Source organism: Gracilinanus agilis, chromosome 4, assembly GCF_016433145.1.
Source record: "Gracilinanus agilis isolate LMUSP501 chromosome 4, AgileGrace, whole genome shotgun sequence".
Taxonomy (NCBI): Eukaryota; Metazoa; Chordata; class Mammalia; order Didelphimorphia; family Didelphidae; genus Gracilinanus; species Gracilinanus agilis.
The window spans coordinates 368,394,513-368,416,293 of record NC_058133.1 but is presented as its reverse complement, the minus strand read 5'-3'; the positions used below and the strand labels follow the sequence as shown (position 1 = coordinate 368,416,293).

Below are 21,781 nucleotides of genomic sequence, written 5' to 3'. Positions count from 1 at the left end.
GCTGACATATATGCTTCTTTTTTGTTCTGATAGAGATAAAAGCTCACTGTGAGGGACAGGAATACTGCTTTGGATTTGATTCTAACTAATCAGGAGGAGCTGACTGGTGAATTAGAATGAGTAAAGTGGAGCTTTCTTGCAAGCATAAGCCATAGTTTTTTAAGGGATGCTAAAGTAGTTACTAGAGAAACACTAAGAGAAGGATTATACATAAACTTATAGCAATACCTAGCCGGTGTGACAGGAATATGCCTGTTGGAAAAGGAATAGTTTCTTTTCTTTTTTTATAAAGTAGAAGAGAAAATTACATTCAGCTGAAAAATATGAATGAGCTCAGCTTTTATATTCTCAAGAGCAGTTATTCTCAAAGTATTACCTAAAGATTCTTGAGCATCACTGATGTCCATTTGGGGAGTCTATGAGGTCAAAACTATTTTAATAATGCTAAGATGTTTGCTTATTAAAGTACTCCTTTTCCCAACTACATATTTGTATGAGGCCTGATTGTGTTTTTTTTTATATGCTCTGAAAAAAACAACATATCCCACCAGTTTGAATGAAGAAATTGATGTGAGAATTCACTTACCTTCTATTAAGTCAGTCATTAAGGAGATTTGCAAAAATATGTAAAACAATGTCATTTTCACAATTTTTTCACAATTAAAGGGAATGACACGCAGGCATTTAAGCTGATCATGAGGGGAAACTAAGGTTTTAAAATAAATTCTCACATAATCGGGGTGGAGAAATTATTTACACAAGGTGCTGGAGAGAAGCTACAGTCACCAGAGGAAAAGTGACCCCAAAGATTTTTTGATGACAAAGTGGTTCTATGGCTATACATTTTTTAAAAAAACATTTGAATATAAAACTAGAATTCAAGGTCAATTAGATAGAAATGTTCTAATCAAGTTTGAGGAATAAGATCCATTCTAGATTAAGCACGTATAGCAATAAGGAATTAGTGAGAAAGGTACTAATGGTTGTATTTTGTTATTTATTACCCTGAAAACTTACTTTGAGTTTAGTATTTACACTTATTGTTTTGTAATTTATAGTTAGCATTTATCTAGATTAAAAAAGTAATAATTTACTTTTTCCCCAAATTACATGTAAAATAATTTTTAACATTCTTTTAAAAAATTTTGAGTTCCAAATTCTCACCTTTCTCTTTCTCTATTTTTTCTTTTTCTCTTCCCTTTTCTTGAGATAGTAAGGCATAGATTTTACATCTGCAATCATGTAAAGCATTTTTCTATTTTTATAGGTTTTAAAAGCATATTATATGTATTATCTCATTTGATCCTTGCCCTTTGATCATTTCAGTTGATAATTTTCCATAATTATGTATTTATATTAATGTTTAAATAAAGCATTACAGTATTTTAGGAAAAAACCTCCGCATTTTTAGCTTAGTTAATCATACATATGGAATAGGTCTTATAATTTTTAATTACATAGTCAAGATTAAAGTATGCATTGCTATCTAAATGAAAAATAAGAAAAGTTCTTAAGGTGAGAAAATAATTTTTGAGTGATAGATTTTTTAATTCAAAGATTTATTTTCCCAATTATTCCTATTTATTTTTCCACTTACATATAATAACAATTTTCAACATGCAATGTTCAAAGTTATAGGATCTAAATTGTCTCCTCCCTTTAATTTCCTTTACCCCTCTCAGTGACGGTAAGCAATTTGATCTGCATTATATATGTATTTTCATGTAAAGCTTACTACCATATTGGTCATTGTTTTAAGAGAATACTCATATAAGATCAAAATCCCAGAATAAAACCATAAATAAACAATGTGAAAAATCCTATGCTTTGATCTGCATTCTGACTTCAACAGTTCTTTCTCAAGATGGATAACATTCTTTGTCATAAGTCCTTCAGAATTGTCCTGGGTCATTGTATTGCTGAGAATAACTTAGTCTTTCATAGTTGATGATTATGGAATATTGCTGTCACTGTGTCCAATATTCTCCCTGTTCTCTCGCTGCTTATTTTACTCTGCATAAGTTCATGTAGATTTTTCCAGCTTTTTCTGAAATCATGCTGCTTATCATTTCTTATACCACAATAGTATTACATCACCAACATATACTACAATTTGTTTGGGAGTTCCCCAATTGATGGACATCTCTTCAATTTCCAGTTCTTTGCCACCACAAAAAGAGCTGTTATAAGTATATTTGTACAAGTAGATTCTTTCCTCCTTTTTATGATCTCTTTGGTATGCAGACTGAATAGTGGTATTATAGGAACGATACAGGCTTGCCCAGTTTTATAACTCTTTGGGCATAGGTTGAATCAGTTCACTACTCCACCAACAATACGTTAGTGTCCAAATTTTGCCACATTCCCTCCAACATTTGAGTGATGGACTTGCAAAGAGAAATGGAAGATAATATAATGCATTGTGAGAATTTCTACCTGAATATCCATGAATCAAACCGGACTCATCTTCTCTTCAAACCAGTAACCCCTTCTGATTTCTCTGTTTCTGAGAAGGATGCTTTTATTTTTGAAATCTTGGAGTTAATTTTTATCCTCTCTCTTTCATTACCAGATCTCATCAGTCATGAGGTTCTGCCACTTATTCCTTTGCAATTTAACTTAAAATGTCTCTTCCTTTCAGTTCTCACAGTTATGACTCTAGGTCAGATGTTTATCACCTTATGTCCAATTTATTGCATTAACTTACTAACTGATCTTGCTGTTTCTAGCTTGTTTTCTTTTTCTAGTCTAACCTCAGCCTACTGTTTCCAGATCAGACTTTCTAACACAGTGCCTGAATGTCTCTCTCCTATTCAGACTATGACACTTTCTCTCCATGACTCATAAAGTTCAACTCATTGTTTCCTGAAATTCAAAGTCTTTCTTCCCAACTTTACCTCTTGCTCTTATCCAACACAAACTGTTTACTAAGTAGGTATTGCCCGTTCCCACCTTCATGCTTTTGCTTATATTTCCTCCCACATTTTAAATGTCCTCCATTGATTGTACTCTCTGCCTTTCCAAATCCCAGATAGTCTTCAAGTGCTTTACCTCTTCTATGGTTTTTGTTTTCTTGTGGCTATCCAGTCAGCTCTCCCTCCTCTTTTATTATCTGTGCCAGGTATCTGATATTCAATCATGTACTTTCCACTGTCACTTAGAGCTGATTTCTCATGAGATGTAATGAAGGTGATAGTGATGGAAACTTTTGATTAGGCATCAAATCACTTAGAAGTCCATAGATCAACTCAATGAAGAAAATTCAGAGAATTTTTTTTTGAAAACTTGGTACCTTATTCCTTACCTAAATTGCAATTGACTCTAAACCTTCCCTCAGAATCCCCCTTAGTCTTTGTCATAATTCTTATTTTTGTCTTGTTTTCTGCTTTAAATATCACCTACTGCCTTTGGCCCTGCAGGTCTTTCTTCCAAGATCCAGTCTCCGTAATCCTCATTCCCCTAGTTGGAGAATCCCAATCAACTCATTCATGGAAACTATTCAGTTAAAGCCTCACAAGTTCAAACCAAGGTCCCATTCAGGGGCTGGGGTGGGGGTGACTGGGTGGCAATTATTTGCAACCTGTCATATTGTTAATTAAATTTTCATGTGGATGAATTCATGAATGAAAATCATTTATTAAACACTTATTATATGCCAGGTACCGTGCCTAATCACATTTATACACATGATTTCTACTTCTGCTCTTTGATGGAAGGAACCATATCATTGATGTTTTGCTTCTCATGTTTTGAATGCTGCTGTGCACATTAGAGTAGCTCAATACATAAATTTTTTAAATGAATGCAACTTCATGGAGTGCTCCTGATGCTTATAACACTGAGGGGAAAATTTATCACCCATTCTATGCCCATCATGATTTTACAGACTTCAATCATTTTCTCTTTTCATCTTGCTTTTATATATTCGAATTCTAATGATTTTTGTCATGCCCTCATAGATTTGCCGCAATATTCCATTACTTTCACCATTTTTGAAACCTTTCTTTGTTCTCTACTCTGCCAGCCTCCAATTTACCCCATGCTTTTCTCAAATCACTGTGAGAATTATTTTTGTTAAGTATCAATATCATGTCTCCATGAGTATATGTGGGTGGCTATGTCATTGTGCTGAGTAATTGATTGATACTTAGGTGACAAATTCCAGTTGCTGTCAGAGGTTTCTTATTGAATCTAAATTTTTCCTAGTGTGTTTCAACTATACAACTATACACCAATTAGTCCCCCTCACCTGCACATCTTTGTCTCCAAATATAATGTTCATATTCTTTGCATCAGAGACATTCCAACTTACCTACAGCAAACACACAATATGAGACTAAAGGTAGGGAGAACTAAAGTAGCAGAGAGAGGCTAGCCCTTGTGTCTGTCAATCAAAAACTGGGGTAACTCCTGAGGAAAAAAACACTTGGACCACCTGTGAATCAAAGAAATTGAACTGAAAATTCAAAATGAAAAAGCTAGAGCTTTGCAAATAGCTGAGATTGTATGTAAAAGACAATTAAAAAAATAATGTTCATAGTTTGGAATATATTTCATTTATTACTCTTTTCTATCACATACACCCATAGAAATAGATGATGTGAAAGTGTCACTTGTCCTTTGACAGGGATATAATGCTAAAGTACCCATAAAAGTATTTGGGACTTTTTTCTTCCTTGTTTTATTTCTTCCTGTTGGAAACTTAGCCAAGTAAATTCCAGGTGACAAGTGAAGTTATGATTCTGTCCAACAGCGATGACCTTTTCATTAATACTATGGATTTAAAACAGGTGGGCCTTTGTTTAAGAACAGTCATTACTTACAAAAAATTGAAGGTAAAAAATAGAGCAATCTTATGTGGAGATGAAGGGTAGTGATAGGAGAGATCATTTACATTAGAAAGGGAGTTCTTGTTATATAATCAGAGTCCTTATTATTCATTTAAATTGTCTTATTTCCTAGTGCCAATACATTAATTCTTAGAGAATTGGTCCAAATATCTGTTACCCTCAAACATAGTTCCTTCCCCTAAATCGAGATATCTTTATAAAAATAGCTGTACACTGATTATTATCCTATATTTATTACATCTTTAAATTAAAATAAAGATTTTTATTATTTTTTTTGAGTCACTGTTCTTATCATCACCATTTTTACACTGCACTCTTTCACTAAAGGGGCAATTATAGCCTCTACTTAGATTTCATAGGAGTGAAATTTGGAGAAAAAATACAGCCTGCATTTAGACTAGTATTTTTCTCCATTTATAATGATTCAATTTGCACAAATTTTGTGACAATCTACATTGGGTCAAGTGAGATACACTTTGACACATACTTGTGAGGACAACACTCTTGATAATATTAAAAAAAGTAATGTTCAGATTTCATAAATAAAATTATTTCAATGAGTAGGTATTTATTTATGTCTTGCAAAAAGGAATATATAAAATTTATTGAATAATATTTTAATGGGGTGGGACAGGATGGGATATGCAACAGAAAATGACTGTAAATTTATCTAATATCAGAGCTGGAAGCCATTTATCCCAACCTGTACCTGAGTACCAAGTAGCAGTCTTCAATAAAGACTTGTTGAATTGAACTCTTTTTGCCAACATTTTCCTTAAAGCCTGAACTGAGAAAGGGGAGGGGAAAAGTAGAAATATTCACATACACCAACCTAACAAGTCTCTACTCTTCCCTTTTTTACAACATCACATAAATTCTTTTAGTGGGAGTTCTATGTCCAGCTCCACTCCTCTGTTTATTCAAAGTTCTAAGACCAGTCCAGCAGACAGTGGTTCAGGGTCTTCTAGCTGGAAGTCTTCTACAGTACTCCTGGTGTTCCTCAGGATGGACCTTGGTGTCCCATGGCTTGGAGATTGCTCATAGCTCTTCTCAAGGGATGACCTAGAACAGAAGTATAGAAAAAAGTACAGTTACACTTGTTGGCACAGTGAATAGAGTGCTGGATTTGGAGTCAAGGAAACCTGTGTAAAAATCCTGCCTAACAACAACAGTAATAAAACCAACTAGCATTTAAATAGTGCTTTAAGATTTGCAGAGTGTTTACAAGTATAATTTAATTTCACCATATGAAAACCCTGGGAGGTAAGCACGGTATCATTATTCTCATTTTACAGATTTAGAAACTGAGGTAGAGACTAAATGACTTGTCTAGTATCAATCACACAGCGACAGGTCACACAGTAATTGTCTAAAGTTGGATTGGAACTCGCCTTTCTGATTCCTGTAGCCATTGTGGTGTAGGGTAGGAGACAGAGAGATGGGCTCAGAGTTCAGAAATCTTATTTAAGCCCTTTCTCTGAAATAGACTGGCTATGTGACTAGACACTCCCTTAACCTTTTCCCACCTTTAGGCAACTCTATAAGATAATATTAAGTTGCAGAGATATTGTTATATTTGCAATGGTAGAGGGAGTTTCCTTACTGGGATTTTTCTATAACAATAAAACCACAGGTCTGTACCAAATAAGGGACAGGATAATGCTTGGAGAAGGAAATGGCAAACCACTCCATTATCCTTGCCAAAAAAAAATCTCAAATGGGGTTACAAAGAGTCAGACACCACTGAACAAAAACATGTTATACTTAATGTCAATTATCCTCCAACTTCTTCATTCAAGTAGTCTCTTTTGAGGTTTACATTACCCTACATTACCCCTTCTCTATAAATTAAAATATCCATAAGTTTAGGCTAGAGAGAAGAGACTTGAAGAGTGGAATGGGTTGTGATAGCTGTCTTTAAATATGTGAAAGACCCTCATGTAGAAGAGGGATTAGATTTGTTCTGCTTGAATCTAGTGGCCAAAAGTAGGAGAAATGAGAAAAAATTAGAGACAGATTTACAGATTTGTATATTGTCAGAGCTAGAAGCAGTTTTAGGAGTAATCCAGTCCAATCCCTGAATGTTCAAGAATTCTCCTTAATTCAAATTTAATAAGCATTCATTCATAGTTTTTCTTGAAGATTTCTATTTAAGGGGAATCCATCACTTCCCATGGTATCCCATTCTCCTTTTAGATGGCATTAATTTGTTAGGAAGTTTTCCCCTTACTCTGCTGAAATTTTGAAATGAATCTATGATCCCAGGCATGTAGGTATTCCCTTCTATGATGCCTGTTGCAGTCCATTTATGCCATTGCATTCTGTGACTCTAGTCCCATAAATTTGATATAGAAATCAACCCAACATGCTGGGAACCTTTGTTGTTGTTGTTGTGTAATAGTAAGGATATTAAGTGGCCATTCCTTGCTTTTGCCACCATCATTGCTTATCTTTTTCATTCATACCTTTCCTTGCACATGGCCCTCTGTCTTTTTATCACAATTTCTAGTTTGCAATACTTACTAATTGATTAATTAATTGTGAGCTTACTTGTACTTATCACATGCCTCTTTATCAAACTTTGGGTGATCCTCAATTTTAATTCTTTTGTGACAGATATTACATGACTCACACAGAAGAATTTCCCTCATAGTAAATCTAAATCTGTACTTATACAATTTCTACTCATTTCTTCTAGTCCTTTCCTGGGACCAAGCAGAACAGAGAATTCTTGCTTCCATGACATAGTTCTTCAATTAATTACTTGTAGACATCCTCATAACCCCTTGCCTCAAGTCTTCTCTTTCTCAGTTTGAATATCTTTATTCTTGCACCTTATCCTTATATAGTAAGGGCTTTTAAAGCCCTTACTGCAGATATCTTCTAAGCTTCGTATTGTCCTTTCTTAAATATGGTGCCAAGAACTTAATGCAGGACACTAGATTTGATTTCACCAGGGCAAAGTACAGTGGTGCTTTCACTTCTTTAATGGGTTAGTTTTGATGACCATTTCTCACTTATTGACTTGTACTGGGTTGACTTGTACTAAGCTTTCAGTCTACAAAAATTTGCAGATCTCTCTCTCTCTCTCTCTCTCTCTCTCTCTCTCTCTCTCTCTCTCTCTCTCTCTCTCTCTCTCTCTCTCTCTCTTTCCTTTCCCCCCCTCCTTTCTTCTCTTTCTCCTCTCCTCTCTCTCTTTTCTTCTCTCTCTCTCTTTTTAAGGAAGACAATTTTCTAGCTAGGCCAAACATTGTCAATTAACAAACATTTATTAAGCAGGTTTCCTCTATCTTGTTCTTATAAAGTTAATTTTTAAAAAGAGAAATATAAGACTTTTACATTTATCATGATTAAATTTAATTCTTTGATTTGGTTCAGTGGTCTAACTGTTAAAATTCTTTTTAAAATCTCTCTCTGTCATCTAGTGTGTTAGTTATTCCTCCTTTTTGTGGCATTTGTAAATTTGATAAGTCTGTCTTCAATGTCTATATCTAAATTATGGATAAATATTAAATGAAACAGAACCAAATACAGATCCCTGAAGCTCTTCCCTAGAGAATCCTTTCTAAACTCACATTAGGGATTGACTACTTCTGAGGGCTAGCCATTTGCCCAGTTCTGAACCCATCTAATTCTTTAATCTTCTAGCCTCTGTTGTTATGTTTTCCATAAGAATAGCATGAAATATATTATCATATGCTTTGCTTCATCAGTATTCTGATCTACTAGTTTAGTAATCTTGTCAAAATAGGAAATTGGTATGAACTATTCTTTGTTTTAAGACTAAAATTTTAATTAACATTAAAAAAATTGAGTTCCAAAATTCTTTTCATCCCTTCTGCCCCTTCCCTATCCATTGAGATCGTATGGTTTATTCTATTATTTTTTTAAATAAATTCTTACCTTATGTCTTAGAGTTGATACTAAGTATTGGTTCCAAGGCAAAAGAGTGGTAAGGGTTAAGCAGGGGGGGGTTAAATGACTTGCTCGGGGTCATACAGCTAGAAAGTACCTGAGGCTAAATTTGAAGCCAGGATATCGCTGGATCTCTACCCCTATGATTTTTTAAAGTCATCATAATATTTTTTTCCAGATTTCATGCCAATACAATTTCATAATATTTATTTTCTGATATTTTGCTATCCACATTCTCTCTCTCCCTCCTACCCTACACCTCCCCAAGAAGGATGGTCATATGACATATATTATATCATATGATACATATTTTTCCATGTTGCTTACACTAGAGAAAAATTAATGGATGAAATAAAGTAAAGAAGGGTATGTTTCAATTTACATTCGGACACTGTTGGTTCCTTCTATAGTGGTGGATACTTGTGATTTATTCTTGATGAAGCCATAATTGCTTTTTGTGAATAGTCCTTCCTTTTTCAGATATTCACTAACCATCCTTTTAATAATATTTTCAAGAAACAAAAACAAAAACAGACTCATTGCCCTATAATTTGTAGATCCCATTTCCTGTCCTGTTTTTGAAAACTAGGACATTTTCACTTCAGTCCTGTCTTTTAGTCTCTCCTATTTTCCATTTAGAGATCTCTGACAGTAGCTCAATGATCAGTCACATCTGTCAAACTCTGTCAAAGCCCAAGACATAATTCATTTGGGCCTGGAAATTCAAATTCTTCTATGACATAGAAGAATTTCTCTTACTCTTTCTCTACTTAGTTCAAGCATCAACTTTCTATGAAATGGATAGGAATCTAGTTTTGGAATTATAGGACCTTGGTTCAAATCCTACAGTTATTACTTCCCATTCATGTGAACTTGGCAAGTCACTAAGTTCTTTAAGTTACAATTTCATTATGTGTATAGCCAAGAGCTTGGATTATATAATCTCTACCTTCTCTTCCTATTCCCAAATGTGTTATCTTGTAAAATTTATGAACTTTTCTGATCTTCTCAGGCCAAAGATATTTTTTGACCGAGAAAACAGAAACAGAATAAGAATTGAGCCTCCAAGTTTTCTCTTTTTTTGTTGGCTAGGCTCTACATTCAACTGTGATCCTATCCTTTCTTTGATTCTTTTCTTTTCCCAAGAAATTAAAACAAGTCTTTATCATCATCGTAAGAGCTAGACTGGATTCATGAAAAATCCTCCTAATAATTAAAATTGACTAAACCCTACCCAATCGTTACCCTCACTAGAATAAAACCCTAAATAATTTTAGTCTGGAGAATATATTATTTCTTATTATTTTTGGTCGACCTAAAATGAGGTGTTAAATATGCCTTCAACCTTGGAAGAGAGGGTAAGAAAGAACAATCTGAGGAAAAAGCAAGGAATGAACTGAACAGGTTTGGAGAAAAAGAAACATCACAATGTGAGGAGAATCTTGCAAATTTAATATTCTCTTGTAACCCCCAGCTTTATAGAGGGATCTTAGGAATCAGCTCATCCAAGACAAGGGAAGAAATCCTCTTTTATCTAAATTTTTTATTTCTCTCAGGAATCAGAACTCTGTTATGCACTCTATAGATATCTAATCAAAGTTTGTTGTTGATATTGAATAGTGACTGCATACATTTGTATACTTCTTAAAAAGTTTCATGTCAGAATAAAAAAGAACTACTTAGTTGTTAAATGATCCCCTTCAGTACTAACAACACTTTCTATATGAATCATTTTCCTTTTTTGTCATATGAACTAGTCTGAGAGGTGTAAGGTGGTACCTCAGAGTTGTTTTAAATTGTATTTATCTAATTAATAGTGATTTGGAGCATTTTTTCATATAACTAATAATAGTTTTAATTTCTTCATCTGAGAATTGCCTGTAATTGCCTGTTCATGTTCTTTGACCACTTGTCAATTGGGGATTGCTTTGTACTCTTATACATTTGACTATGTTCTCCATATGTTTGAGAAATGAAGCCTTTTTCAGAAGTATTTATTATATGTTTTTTCCCAGTTTTGTTGTTTCCCTTCTAATGTTGGTTGCATTTGTTTTGTTTTTTTACCAAACCATTTAAATTTAATATAGTCAAAGTTATTTCATATTTTGTTCTCTATGTCTTGTTTAAATATAAATTGTTCCCAGATTCATAGATCTGACAGGAAACTATTCTATCCTCTAATTCGTTTATAGTTTTACCATTTATATCTAAATCATGTATCCATTTTGATATGGCATGAGGTATTGGTCTGTGCCTAGTTTTCTAGTTTTCCCAGCAGTTTTTGTTAAATAGTGAGTTCTTTTTCCAAAAGCTTTGCTCTTTGAGTTTCTCAAATATGAAGTTATTATTGCCATTTATTATTATATATTGAGTGCTTAATCTATTGCACTCATCCATTACTCTATTTCTTAGCTAGTACCAGATTGTTTTGAAGGTTGCCACTTTGTAATATAGTTTGAGATCTCCTATAGCTAAGCCACTTTCCTTCATATTTTTTGTTTCATTAATTTCCTTGATATTTTTGACCTTTTGTTCTTCCAGATGACTTTTAGTATTTTTTCTAGCTTTATGAAATAATTTTGGGTAGTTTGGGTGGTGTAGTACTGAAGAGGTATATTAATTTAAGTAGAATCTTCATTTTTACCTTAGCCTATTCATGAGCAATTAATATTTTTCCAATTCTTTAGATATGACTTTATGTGAAAAGTGTTTTGTGATTGTGATCATATAGTTCTCGAATTTGTGTTGACAGATAGACCCCCAGGTATTTTATATTGCCCACAGTTATTTTAAATGGGATTTTTCTGTCTATAGGTTGCTATTGGACTTCATTGATAGTATAGAGAAATGTTGATGACTTATGTAGGTTTATCTAGTTCATTGCTTTTCTACAAAACTATTGTTCTGAATGCCAAAGCTTGGTGACCGCTTTCTGTTATAAGAGCTGATGTCTATATAGAGGTGTAAATTTTGCAAATCCTCCCAATAATTATAAGTATGATTATCTCAATTTAAAGCTGTGGAACCTGAGGCCTAGAAATGCTAAATAATATATATTTAGTCGATATCATAGACATGATTCCTATCCAGGTATCCTGAAATCAAATTCAAACTTTTTTTTTGGTAAAATGCTTTGCAAACCTTACAGAATTATTTAAGTGCTAGCTATTATTACTATTAACATAATATAGCTGAAAAATTGTGGCATGATTGTGATGGAATACTACCGCACCATGAGAATTTACGAGCAGGTTAATTAAAAAAACTTGGAAAGAGCTATGCAAAATCATGAAAAAAAGTAAACAGAACAAAGAGAACATTATGTAAAGCTACAGAACTAATGTTTGAAGAATAACTTCTGAATGTCTGCTTCCAGAGGAAAAACTCATAGGTAGAAACATGAAAGATATAATTTACATATATTTTGTTGTGAAATGCTACCTTCTCTGGGGTGGGGAGGAAAGAGAGACAGAGAGATACTTGGGAAATTTAATGCAACCAATAAAAAAAATAAAATTGTCTAAAAAATTACTATGGTTCTTTGTTCTGTTAAGGATTATAATGAATCTTCTTAGATATTTCATGGGTCCATATACCATCTAGTAATCTAAGCTCAGACTCTGTATTATGGTACAGCAATAGCTTTAGGGTAGGCATTTATGACTAGGAATCTATGAGACCAAAGACACTTTAATTTATGGTCGTATCTCACTGCATGGTATCTCGCAAATATGGTAGATACTTAATAAATATTTGTTGAATTGAATCAAACTCCTCAGAATTTCCTTTTACCATCCCTGGGTCATGGTTTTCAGATTGAGAAATAATAGTGAGAGGAGCCCAAATTCCATGTGGCTTGATTTGAAAATTCTGTTGCTGTTAATTGGTCAATACTAGTAGTAGAGCACCTTGAGGGACAGATAGGAAGCAACACGTATCAGGCGAGTATATCACCATCACCGGTCATTTCCATCTCCACTCTGACCTCAATGCAGACATCTTCAAGACCCTGGACGTAAGAGCCCTGCTAATAGCAGTGTCCCCCAGACCTCTAAGAGTGCCAAAGCCATTACTGAGGAGAGGAATCCTTAGGGATAAGGACCCCAAGTTTCTCAACCCTCTCAATACCTAATGCCAATCAACTATTATGGATCTTAGTTATGCCCCAAGACCTGCTTCCAATTCAGCCTTGGAATCCATCATCCTGGTAAGGATTTCCTTTTGGAAATGTAGCCTAACAAATTATGTCCCTGCCTCTTCATTAGCCATGGTGATTAGAAATCTGGAAGAAAGTTCATTGGACAAAAATCTTCAGCATTATCAAATGACTCAGCATCACAAATGCATTTATTTTATCTGCATTGATGTCATTCAATAAGATGTAATGATGCGACTTGCCTCTCAAACCTGTATGTGTTGTTTCCTCTATTGGAATCTGAACTTCTTGATGCCAAGAACTCTCTCACTTCTCTATTTATATTACTAGTTCCTTGCATAATACTTTGCACATAGTAAGTTCTTAATTGTGCTTTTCCACTCATTCATTTCTAGCATTATGTCTCAGTTTCCTCATTTAGAAAAGGGATTTCATTTCTAATGTCTCTTCCCACTTTAATATGGATAGACAAAATTGTGAAGCCAAAATGTCTTTGAAAACTTTGCCATAGTTTATTTTGTTATATTAGGAAGCTGAGAAAGTAAAAAAAAACCCAACAAAAAACAAAATAGAGTGAGGGGTGTACCTCAAAAGGGAGGGAAGGTAACACTGAAGGAAAACTTCATCTGCTTTGCCGATTTACCCATGTTTCTGACAGCAACTACACCTCCTTTTTTTCAATAACTTAAATTTAGTAACTTTGGCATCTATGTGGTAAACTGCCAATATTCCTTGTAGGCATAATTCATAAAGATCGCAGAAAACATTGGAAGCTTCGAGACTCATTCTCACTAAGTATCTTGTTCTCTTTTGAAAGGCAGAATATCATTAGATAATTAAAATGTGCCTATCTCTTGTTATAGGTGGTTCTTTGGTTCAATCAAGCGAGTAGATGCAGAAAAACAACTACTATACCCAGGAAACCAGAATGGTGCCTTTCTAATTAGAGAAAGTGAAACTCAGAAAGGAGACTTCTCCCTTTCAGGTATGGATTTTTGGGGAGGGAGGCGGGGGAATGCATTACTTATTAACTACAGGGTATTCCAAAAGTCTTAAGCCATTAAAGCCGAGAATGAACGTAAGACTTTTAGACACTCTGTGTAGGTCTGAGAGCTTGGTTTGCTGTGCTTCTACTATGGGATCAGGGGAATACTCATTTAAAATGCTGTTTTGCTTTTTTTGGAACTCATGTAAGAGCAATGAAGTTAAATACATTCTATTAATTCTTAGGGGTGATAGAAGAATTAGTGAAGTATTTTAAACTGTGGCTAGGAATAAATAATTTCAAAATATAATTTCTAGGGGCAGCTAGGTGGCTCAGTAGATAGAGAGCCCTGGCTGGAGATGGGAAGTCCTTGGTTCAAATTTGACCTCAGATACTCCCTAGCTGTATGACTCTGGGAAACTTATTTAAAATCAATTGCCTAGCCCTTACCACTCTTGTGCTTTGGAAATTATACTTCAATTCTAAGATTGAAGAGTAAAAGTTTTTTTTTTTTTAAACCCTTGTACTTCGGTGTATTGTCTCATAGGTGGAAGATTGGCAAGGGTGGGCAATGCGGGTCAAGTGACCTGCCCAGGGTCACACAGCTGGGAAGTGGCTGAGGCCGGGTTTGAACCTAGGACCTCCTGTCTCTAGGGCTGACTCTCACTCCACTGAGCTACCCAGCTGCCCCCGGGTAAAAGTTTTTGAAAAAGAATAATTTTTATATAAATGTTTTTGAAAAAGAATTATTTATATGCATTAGTTCTATGCAACCAAGATATGAACAAAATTATCTGGGCTACATTTACACATTTCTATTATATGGGTAACTTTTAGGGAGAATATGAGTCAAACCCTAAACAGTTTTCTAATTGATATGACTGAAATTTAGATTAAATTTGCATGTTTACTGGTGAATAGTAAATAGGATATGTATGAGTTTGAATACAATACTTGAATATTTTAAAATACTTAACTTACCGGAAATTATTCCATAGTTTTTTACCACATACATATCCATATATATCAATGATTCCCAAAGTGGGTGCCACCGCCCCCTGGTGGGTGATGCAGTGATCCAGGGAGGCAGTGATGGCCACAGGTGCATTTATCTTTCCTATTAATTGCTATTAAAATAAAAAAAAATTAATTTCCAGGGGGCTAAGTAATATTTTTTCTGGAAAGGGTTTCGGTAGGCTAAATATGTTTGGGAACCACTGGCATAACCTATTTATACATCTACATTGCTAAAATAATAGAACAAAAGGGATTTCTTTTGATTCTCCTTTTGTTGCATTTATATGATTTTTTTCAGAAATATGTACTTTTTAGAAGTGTTTTGCACCAGTGTGGAATATTCTTTCTTGAAATATGCAGTGTGATATGATGGAAAGTGAACTGGATTTGAAGCCAAATGATGTGTATTTGAATTCTACCCAAGTCACTGATTTCTTCTGTGACCTTGGACACCCTTTCTAGGTCTATTTTTTTTTATTTGTTAGAGATAAGCTCCCTATAATATATTCCCTGAAAGATAGAATGGATCAAATAGAATAAATGACTGCATGAAATAGGAAGAAATATTAGAATAAGGAGATTAAATGAGAGAACCTATAAGATTTCTTGTAGCCTCAAATCTATGATTTTATGATTCCTAGGTTGAGATCAAGCCTCATTCATCTCTTTCACATGATCTTTTTTGCACTCTACTATTACTCATAAATACTGCTTCAGTCTCAGGGTAAATTTTGGGTTATGAATGGCCCTAGAATCGGTGAAATTTGAGAAATTTTCAAAGAAGGAGAAAATTAAGGTTACTTTCAAATGGAAAATTATTATACACAATAACTATATATAAACAATAATTCCAGAGTTGCTCTTTTAGAGTGATATTATTGCTAGCATTAATTTTCTATTGAAATCTTGATTCACATTATCATGGAACATGGATGAATATATTGAACATAGATGATAATTGGTCTTTCCTAATCTAATCTGACAAGAAATCTGTTAAGTACCTCACTTAATTTGGGATCAAATAGACTAAAGAAAAAAATGATCCTTGCATTCAAGGAGCTTACCTTATACTGAGAAGCTAAAATTCTAGATAAAACTTGTTTCCTTGCATTATGTATATCCTTGCACCCAAACTAAATTATAAAACCCAAAGGGGGAGAGATCCTACAATATACAAATTTCAGTTTGGTAAACTGAAAACTGTATATTGGGAAGCACAGAGTGAATGTTCAATGAATGTTGGATGACATAAATAAACTTGCCTGTTAAACATTGCCAGGTCCTTATCTACATGTCTGTAATTTCTCCTAGGTAGGGCAGTATCAAAAAAGGGAATAGAACAGGCAGTTATGGCCTATATGATTGCTCATAGTCATAGATAGTCTAGTGCAGGAAAAAGTTGCACAGTGAGGCAAGGGTTTCTAAATATAAGAAAGAGAAGTCCAACTTTGTTCTGGAACAGATATCACTTGGCAGCTTTGTGGCTCACAACACAGTTCAGGCACACAGATCCGAGGCTGACTGAAGAAGGGAACTGTGCCCAGAGATGGTGTTCCAGGAGTCTTATTCTGAGTCCTTACTTGTATACTGAACAAGAACCAAGTTTAAGAGGTAAGCAGCAACTATGTGGTTTTGACCACAGGAACTGAGCAGGGTTTTGGTTCCAGCCTCCAGTCTAGTCTGAAGTGAAGTGAAATAACTAAGGTAGACATATTACACCAAAGGTGAGCCCGTATTTCTTCTATTCTGAACTAACAGGTTCCAAAAGGCTAATAATCACTTAAGTCCAGCATCAGTCTATTGAAATTCCAACCAGAGCAAGCCACAGCTGTGCCATTCATCCTAAAGGTGAAGAACTTGTGGTGGAATGGAGCTCAGATGAGGGCAGCCTTTGCCCTGCATCAGACTTTTATTGGAAGTACTAAGAGTTTACAAGTTTTCAGACTAAGCTGTCTAAGACTCAACACAACACTCAATATCCCAAGAAAGCATCATCAGGGCCAACTTAGATATCCCCTGCAAACATATGAAGAGCTTAGCCTTAGCATAATGTCTGAAGTGAGGACACAGACTGGAAGAATGAGCAAATAAAGAAAACAGAAAATCCCACGAATTAAAAAGCTATAATGGCTCCAAGGATGATCAAGACATATAGAGGAAGAGAATGATCCCCAAATATTTATGAGCAAAGCTCCAAAGGAAAACATAGCTTAGGCATAACTTAACTAGACTCCCTGAAAGAGATGAAGCATGAATCTAGAAAAGAGGTATAAATGATTGTGAAAACCAAATTAGAACACTAGAGAAAAGGAAAAGAAATGAGAAACATAGAAAGATATAGAAAGAAAATTAAGAACTCACTTCTTAGAGGTACAAGTAAACCTTTTGATCTAGCAATAAACTCCCTGAAAATTAGAAGCTAAAGACTCCATGAGATGAGAAATATTAAAAACAAAGTTAAAAGACTGAAAAAAGGGTAAATTATCTCACAGTAATAACAACTGACCTTGAAAACAAATTGAAGAGAAAAAAAAGTGAGACTCCTTGGATGCCTGAGAAGTGTGATTTAAAAAAAAACCTGACCATAAAGAAATCATAAAAGAAAATTACTAAGACCTTTTGGAACCAGAGGACAAAGTTGAAATAAAAAGAATTTACTAGTCACCTCCAGAAAGAAACCAGAATGGAAAGTTCCTAGAAGCATTTTATCCAAAATCCAGAGCTTCTAGGTAAAAAATAAATACTCTAACAAGCTAGAAAGAAAAAGAGTCTCAGTCAAGATCACATGTGATTTAATAGCTTTTGCTGTAAAGATGTGGAGACCTTAGAACAAGATATAGGCTAATAACTAAGTATAATTTACCCAGCAAAAACTGAGTATAATCCTATAAAGAATAGGAAATGAATCTTAAATAAAATAGAAAAAAATTCCTGATGAAAAGGTCAGAGTTGTGTAGAAACTCTGAGACAAGAGAGTCAAACATAAGAGTCAAGAGAAACACAAAAAGATAAATGTGAGTCATCATAAGGAACTAAATAAGGATTGTTTATTGTCTAATAAGGGAAGATCCACCTCATCATCACTGAAGTAATAAAGGAAGTCTAACTAGAGGATCTGGGAGAGGTTCTGTTATGTTTTTATGATCTTAAAGAAAGAAAATGTCGGAGAGGAGGAATGAGTGTGTGGGGGGACAGTGAGAAGAGTGAAGGAGAGGCAAAATAATCTCACATAATCAGTATGTGAGATTCTATTAGTAGAATCTAAGTAGAAGTCTATATGAGCAAGAAGAAAGGAGAGGGACACAGCACACAGTTGATACTTGAACTTCATTCTCATCCAAGAAGGGAAAAATTCCTACTCACATTCACCTAACCCACCTACATCCACCCTCCTCCCACTGTTGTATACATAAATGTATATATCCTTTAATGGGGAAATAGAAGGGAAGGCTGAGAAGGGACAGGAAGCAGTGAGAGGGAAGGTAAATTATGGGAGGGATTCATTCTAAATGAATCATACTTTAAGAATGTGCATTCAAATTATGAGTACATACACACATATACATACACACATAGATATATTTCAGCTCTTTTTGAAGGGCAAATAAATGGAAACTGAGGGCGTACCTATCAATAGGGACTGTTCAAGTAAATAATAAAAATATGAAATAACATTTATGCTATAAGAAATGATGAAGAGAATGATTTCAGAGAAACGTGGGAAGACATGCATTGATGAAGAATCAAGTGAGCAGAATGAGGAAATGGTTTATGTAATGAAAATAATATTGTAAAGACAAACAACTTTGAAAGACTTAGGAATTCTGATCAAAGGAATGACCGATAAGGATTCCAGAGGTGATGAAACAAACTAGTCATTTCCTAATAGAGAAATGATGGACTCAGAGTGCAGAATGAGCCTTTTTGGGGGGAGTTCATAGGCAATGAAAGGAATGAAAGGTTCTGTTTTGTTTGACTATACATATTTATAATAGGAGTTTTTTTTCTTTCTTATTTGGAGGGCAGGAAGTGAGAAGATAAGGTAGAATTTTGTTGATTAAAAAATAAAATGTAATTAAAACCCCCTTCAAAGGTGGTATTGCCACTATTATGTTTCTCTCAGAGGGGTTCAAGCATTAACTCTACCAATTCTTTCTCTGTGGAAGAACAAGGGGGTTCTGTGACTCACTTCCATCTCAGCTTCACAGCAAAGAACATTAAAAATTGAAGGGTACTATGATATTATCTATGTTCATTTTCCTCATTTAATAGATGTGGAAATTCAGGCCCCACCAAAATAAAGTCAGATGTAAGACTAAAGTCTCTATATTGTCAATCCACTGCTTTTCCCACTAAATGACATAGTAATTCAGAAAACATAGTTCTGGAGTATTTATATGAAATATTGCTGATTTATGTGATAGTATTCACTTTTCTCACTGTGTTTACCTTTACATTGTTACATGAGGCAGATGCTCTTTTTAGAGGATAAAAAAATATCAGTCAATCTCTTTGCCTAAATGACACCAACCCATTACTCATACAGAACTACTTATTTAAATGTAGATATGTTTGGTTTTTTTTTTTTTGTCTTGTGCCAACCCTAACGGATCAAATCATAGCAAAAAGCCAGATTAAAAGTTTTAAGTTATTTTGAAAAATAGGAATGGATTAAGATTTCCTGGATAGATGCCAAGTGAAAGTAGCAGTCATAAAATAATTCCTGTGATCTGTGCCCAGGCTTCAGTGGGTAGTCTAAATATCCTCTAAGAAGATATTGTGGAATTAAAAAAAAAACAACACTCCAGGACTTAGGACAAAGGACTCAATTATTATAGTATTGGCAAAAGAGTCCTATTAGTCTGTGATAATACTGTAGAGTACACTTATGGATTTAGAAAGCTTATACAGACCTTGGTTAGAGACCTGCATACCATTTTGAGAGCCTTTTCAATGAATGCAGATCATTTAGAGTCTTTTAAACTAATGATCTGACTGCTTTGTATTCACCAGGAGCTAGAGTATGTATCATTCAGGATTCAGGACCCTGGAATGGAATATTTTTTATTGGACATGAGAATATCTGAGAGAGAGAGAGACAGAGAGACAGAGAGAGAGAGAGAGAGAAGGAGAGAGAGAGAGACAGAGACAGAGAGAGAGGGAGAAAGAGACAGACACAGAGACAGATACAGAGAGGCAGAGACAGAGACAGAGAGACAGAGAGAGACAGAGACAGAGAGAGAAAGAGACAGAGAGGGAGAGAGGGGGGAGAGACAGAGAGAGACAGAGACAGAGAGAGAGAAAGGGGGAGAGAGACATACAGAGACAGAGAGACAGAGAGACAGAGGGAGAGTGGGAGAGAGGGTAGAGAGAGAGACAGAGAGAGCAAAAGGAAGAGACAGAGACAGACAGAAAGAGACAGAAAGGAGGAGATAGAGACAGAAAGAGGGAAAGAGGGGGAGAGAGAGAGATAGAGAAAGGGGGAGAGAGAGATAGAGAGATAGAGAAAGGGGGAGAGGGAGAGAGACAGACAGACAGACAGACACAGAGAGGCAGAGACAGGGACAGAGGGAGAGACAGAGAGACACACACACAGAGACAGAGAGGGAGAGAGACAGAGAGAGAGAGAGAAGGGGGAGAGAGAGACAGAGAGAGGGAAAGAGGGGGGAGAAAGAGGCAGAGAGATACAGAAAGAGAGACAGAGACAGAGAAAGGGGTAGAGAGAGACAGAAGGGAGAGAGAAAACTTATCTCATATATATATATGCATATATATATTTATATATATATATATACACACACACACACATATGTATGTATGTATCTAGCTAGCTATCCTGACTACTGATTACCAGTAATGGTCTTCAGATGTAAATTCCATGGAATCATTTCATGGTGTTATGGATATCCCCTTATTCTGTTAGAATTGTTCATTTTCAATTTTGCAGACTGTTGTGTTGATAAAAGAACACAACTACATCCCTTTTCTATTTCTCTGACTTCCATATTATTTCTCTTAGAAGCATTGTCTTCATTCTTTGGAAGTCCACGGTAGGTCGGCTGTCATGGAAAAGCTTTACGAGAGAGCATGATTTATTGATGACTGGTTTGGCACTGAGACTTGGGAGCCTGAGGTTGGGGTCAGCACTAATTAGGTGACTGTGCTTTTGCATGGCTGTTGATAGTTGTGCACTTTTGAGTAGATCCACAGAAAGAGATTGGAGAGTGACAGTTTTCATAACTGTAAGACACTAATTAGTTGTTAATTACCATGGTTCTTTTTGGATATTACATATTACTTATGATAGTCAGAGAATCAATCTTCATTAGGAATGAGACAGGTAGTGCTAGTATTCCCGCTGTTATTCGTCACTAGTAGTAAATTGTTTTTCTGAAATAAAGCATAAAATTCTTACCACATATCAGTTGGTCGGGTTATTGAGTAGTCTCAATCACAGCATTAAAAGAAAATTGTTATCATTACAGCTAATAATAATTTTGTGTTTGGCCTTCGGAGGGTATTTATTATTGTATGAAATGTACCCCGACTAAGATGAGCACTGAAGACTAGAATTTGTCCCTATTTGAGCTTTCCTAAAAAGATACCAAAGCCCAAATGATATCTCTTCTGACAGTGTAATAGATCTATCAGTAAAGACACAATAAATCACAAATAATAGGGATCCTAACAGAGTTAGCATTAGAATTCAAGTAAGGTTGTCAAATGACCAGAATCTTTGAAGAAACTGGGAAGGTTCTTCTCTATATGCCATATATTGGGGTCTGGATTTGTGATTCTATTGGTGTAGGGAATTCCTGGTGTAAAAGTTCCTTCTACTGCTATTGATCTGCAACTCAC

General features: G+C 35.0%; 1 protein-coding gene across 1 annotated transcript in view; it reads left to right on the top strand.

Moving 5' to 3' along the window:
• FRK (fyn related Src family tyrosine kinase) overlaps positions 1–21,781 on the top strand; it is a 142,173-nt gene that overhangs the window by 70,681 nt on the left and 49,711 nt on the right. Inside the window, exon 2 of the mRNA XM_044676781.1 lies at positions 13,785–13,906. Coding sequence (XP_044532716.1) covers positions 13,785–13,906 — 122 coding nt within the window. The remainder of the gene's footprint in view (positions 1–13,784; positions 13,907–21,781) is intronic.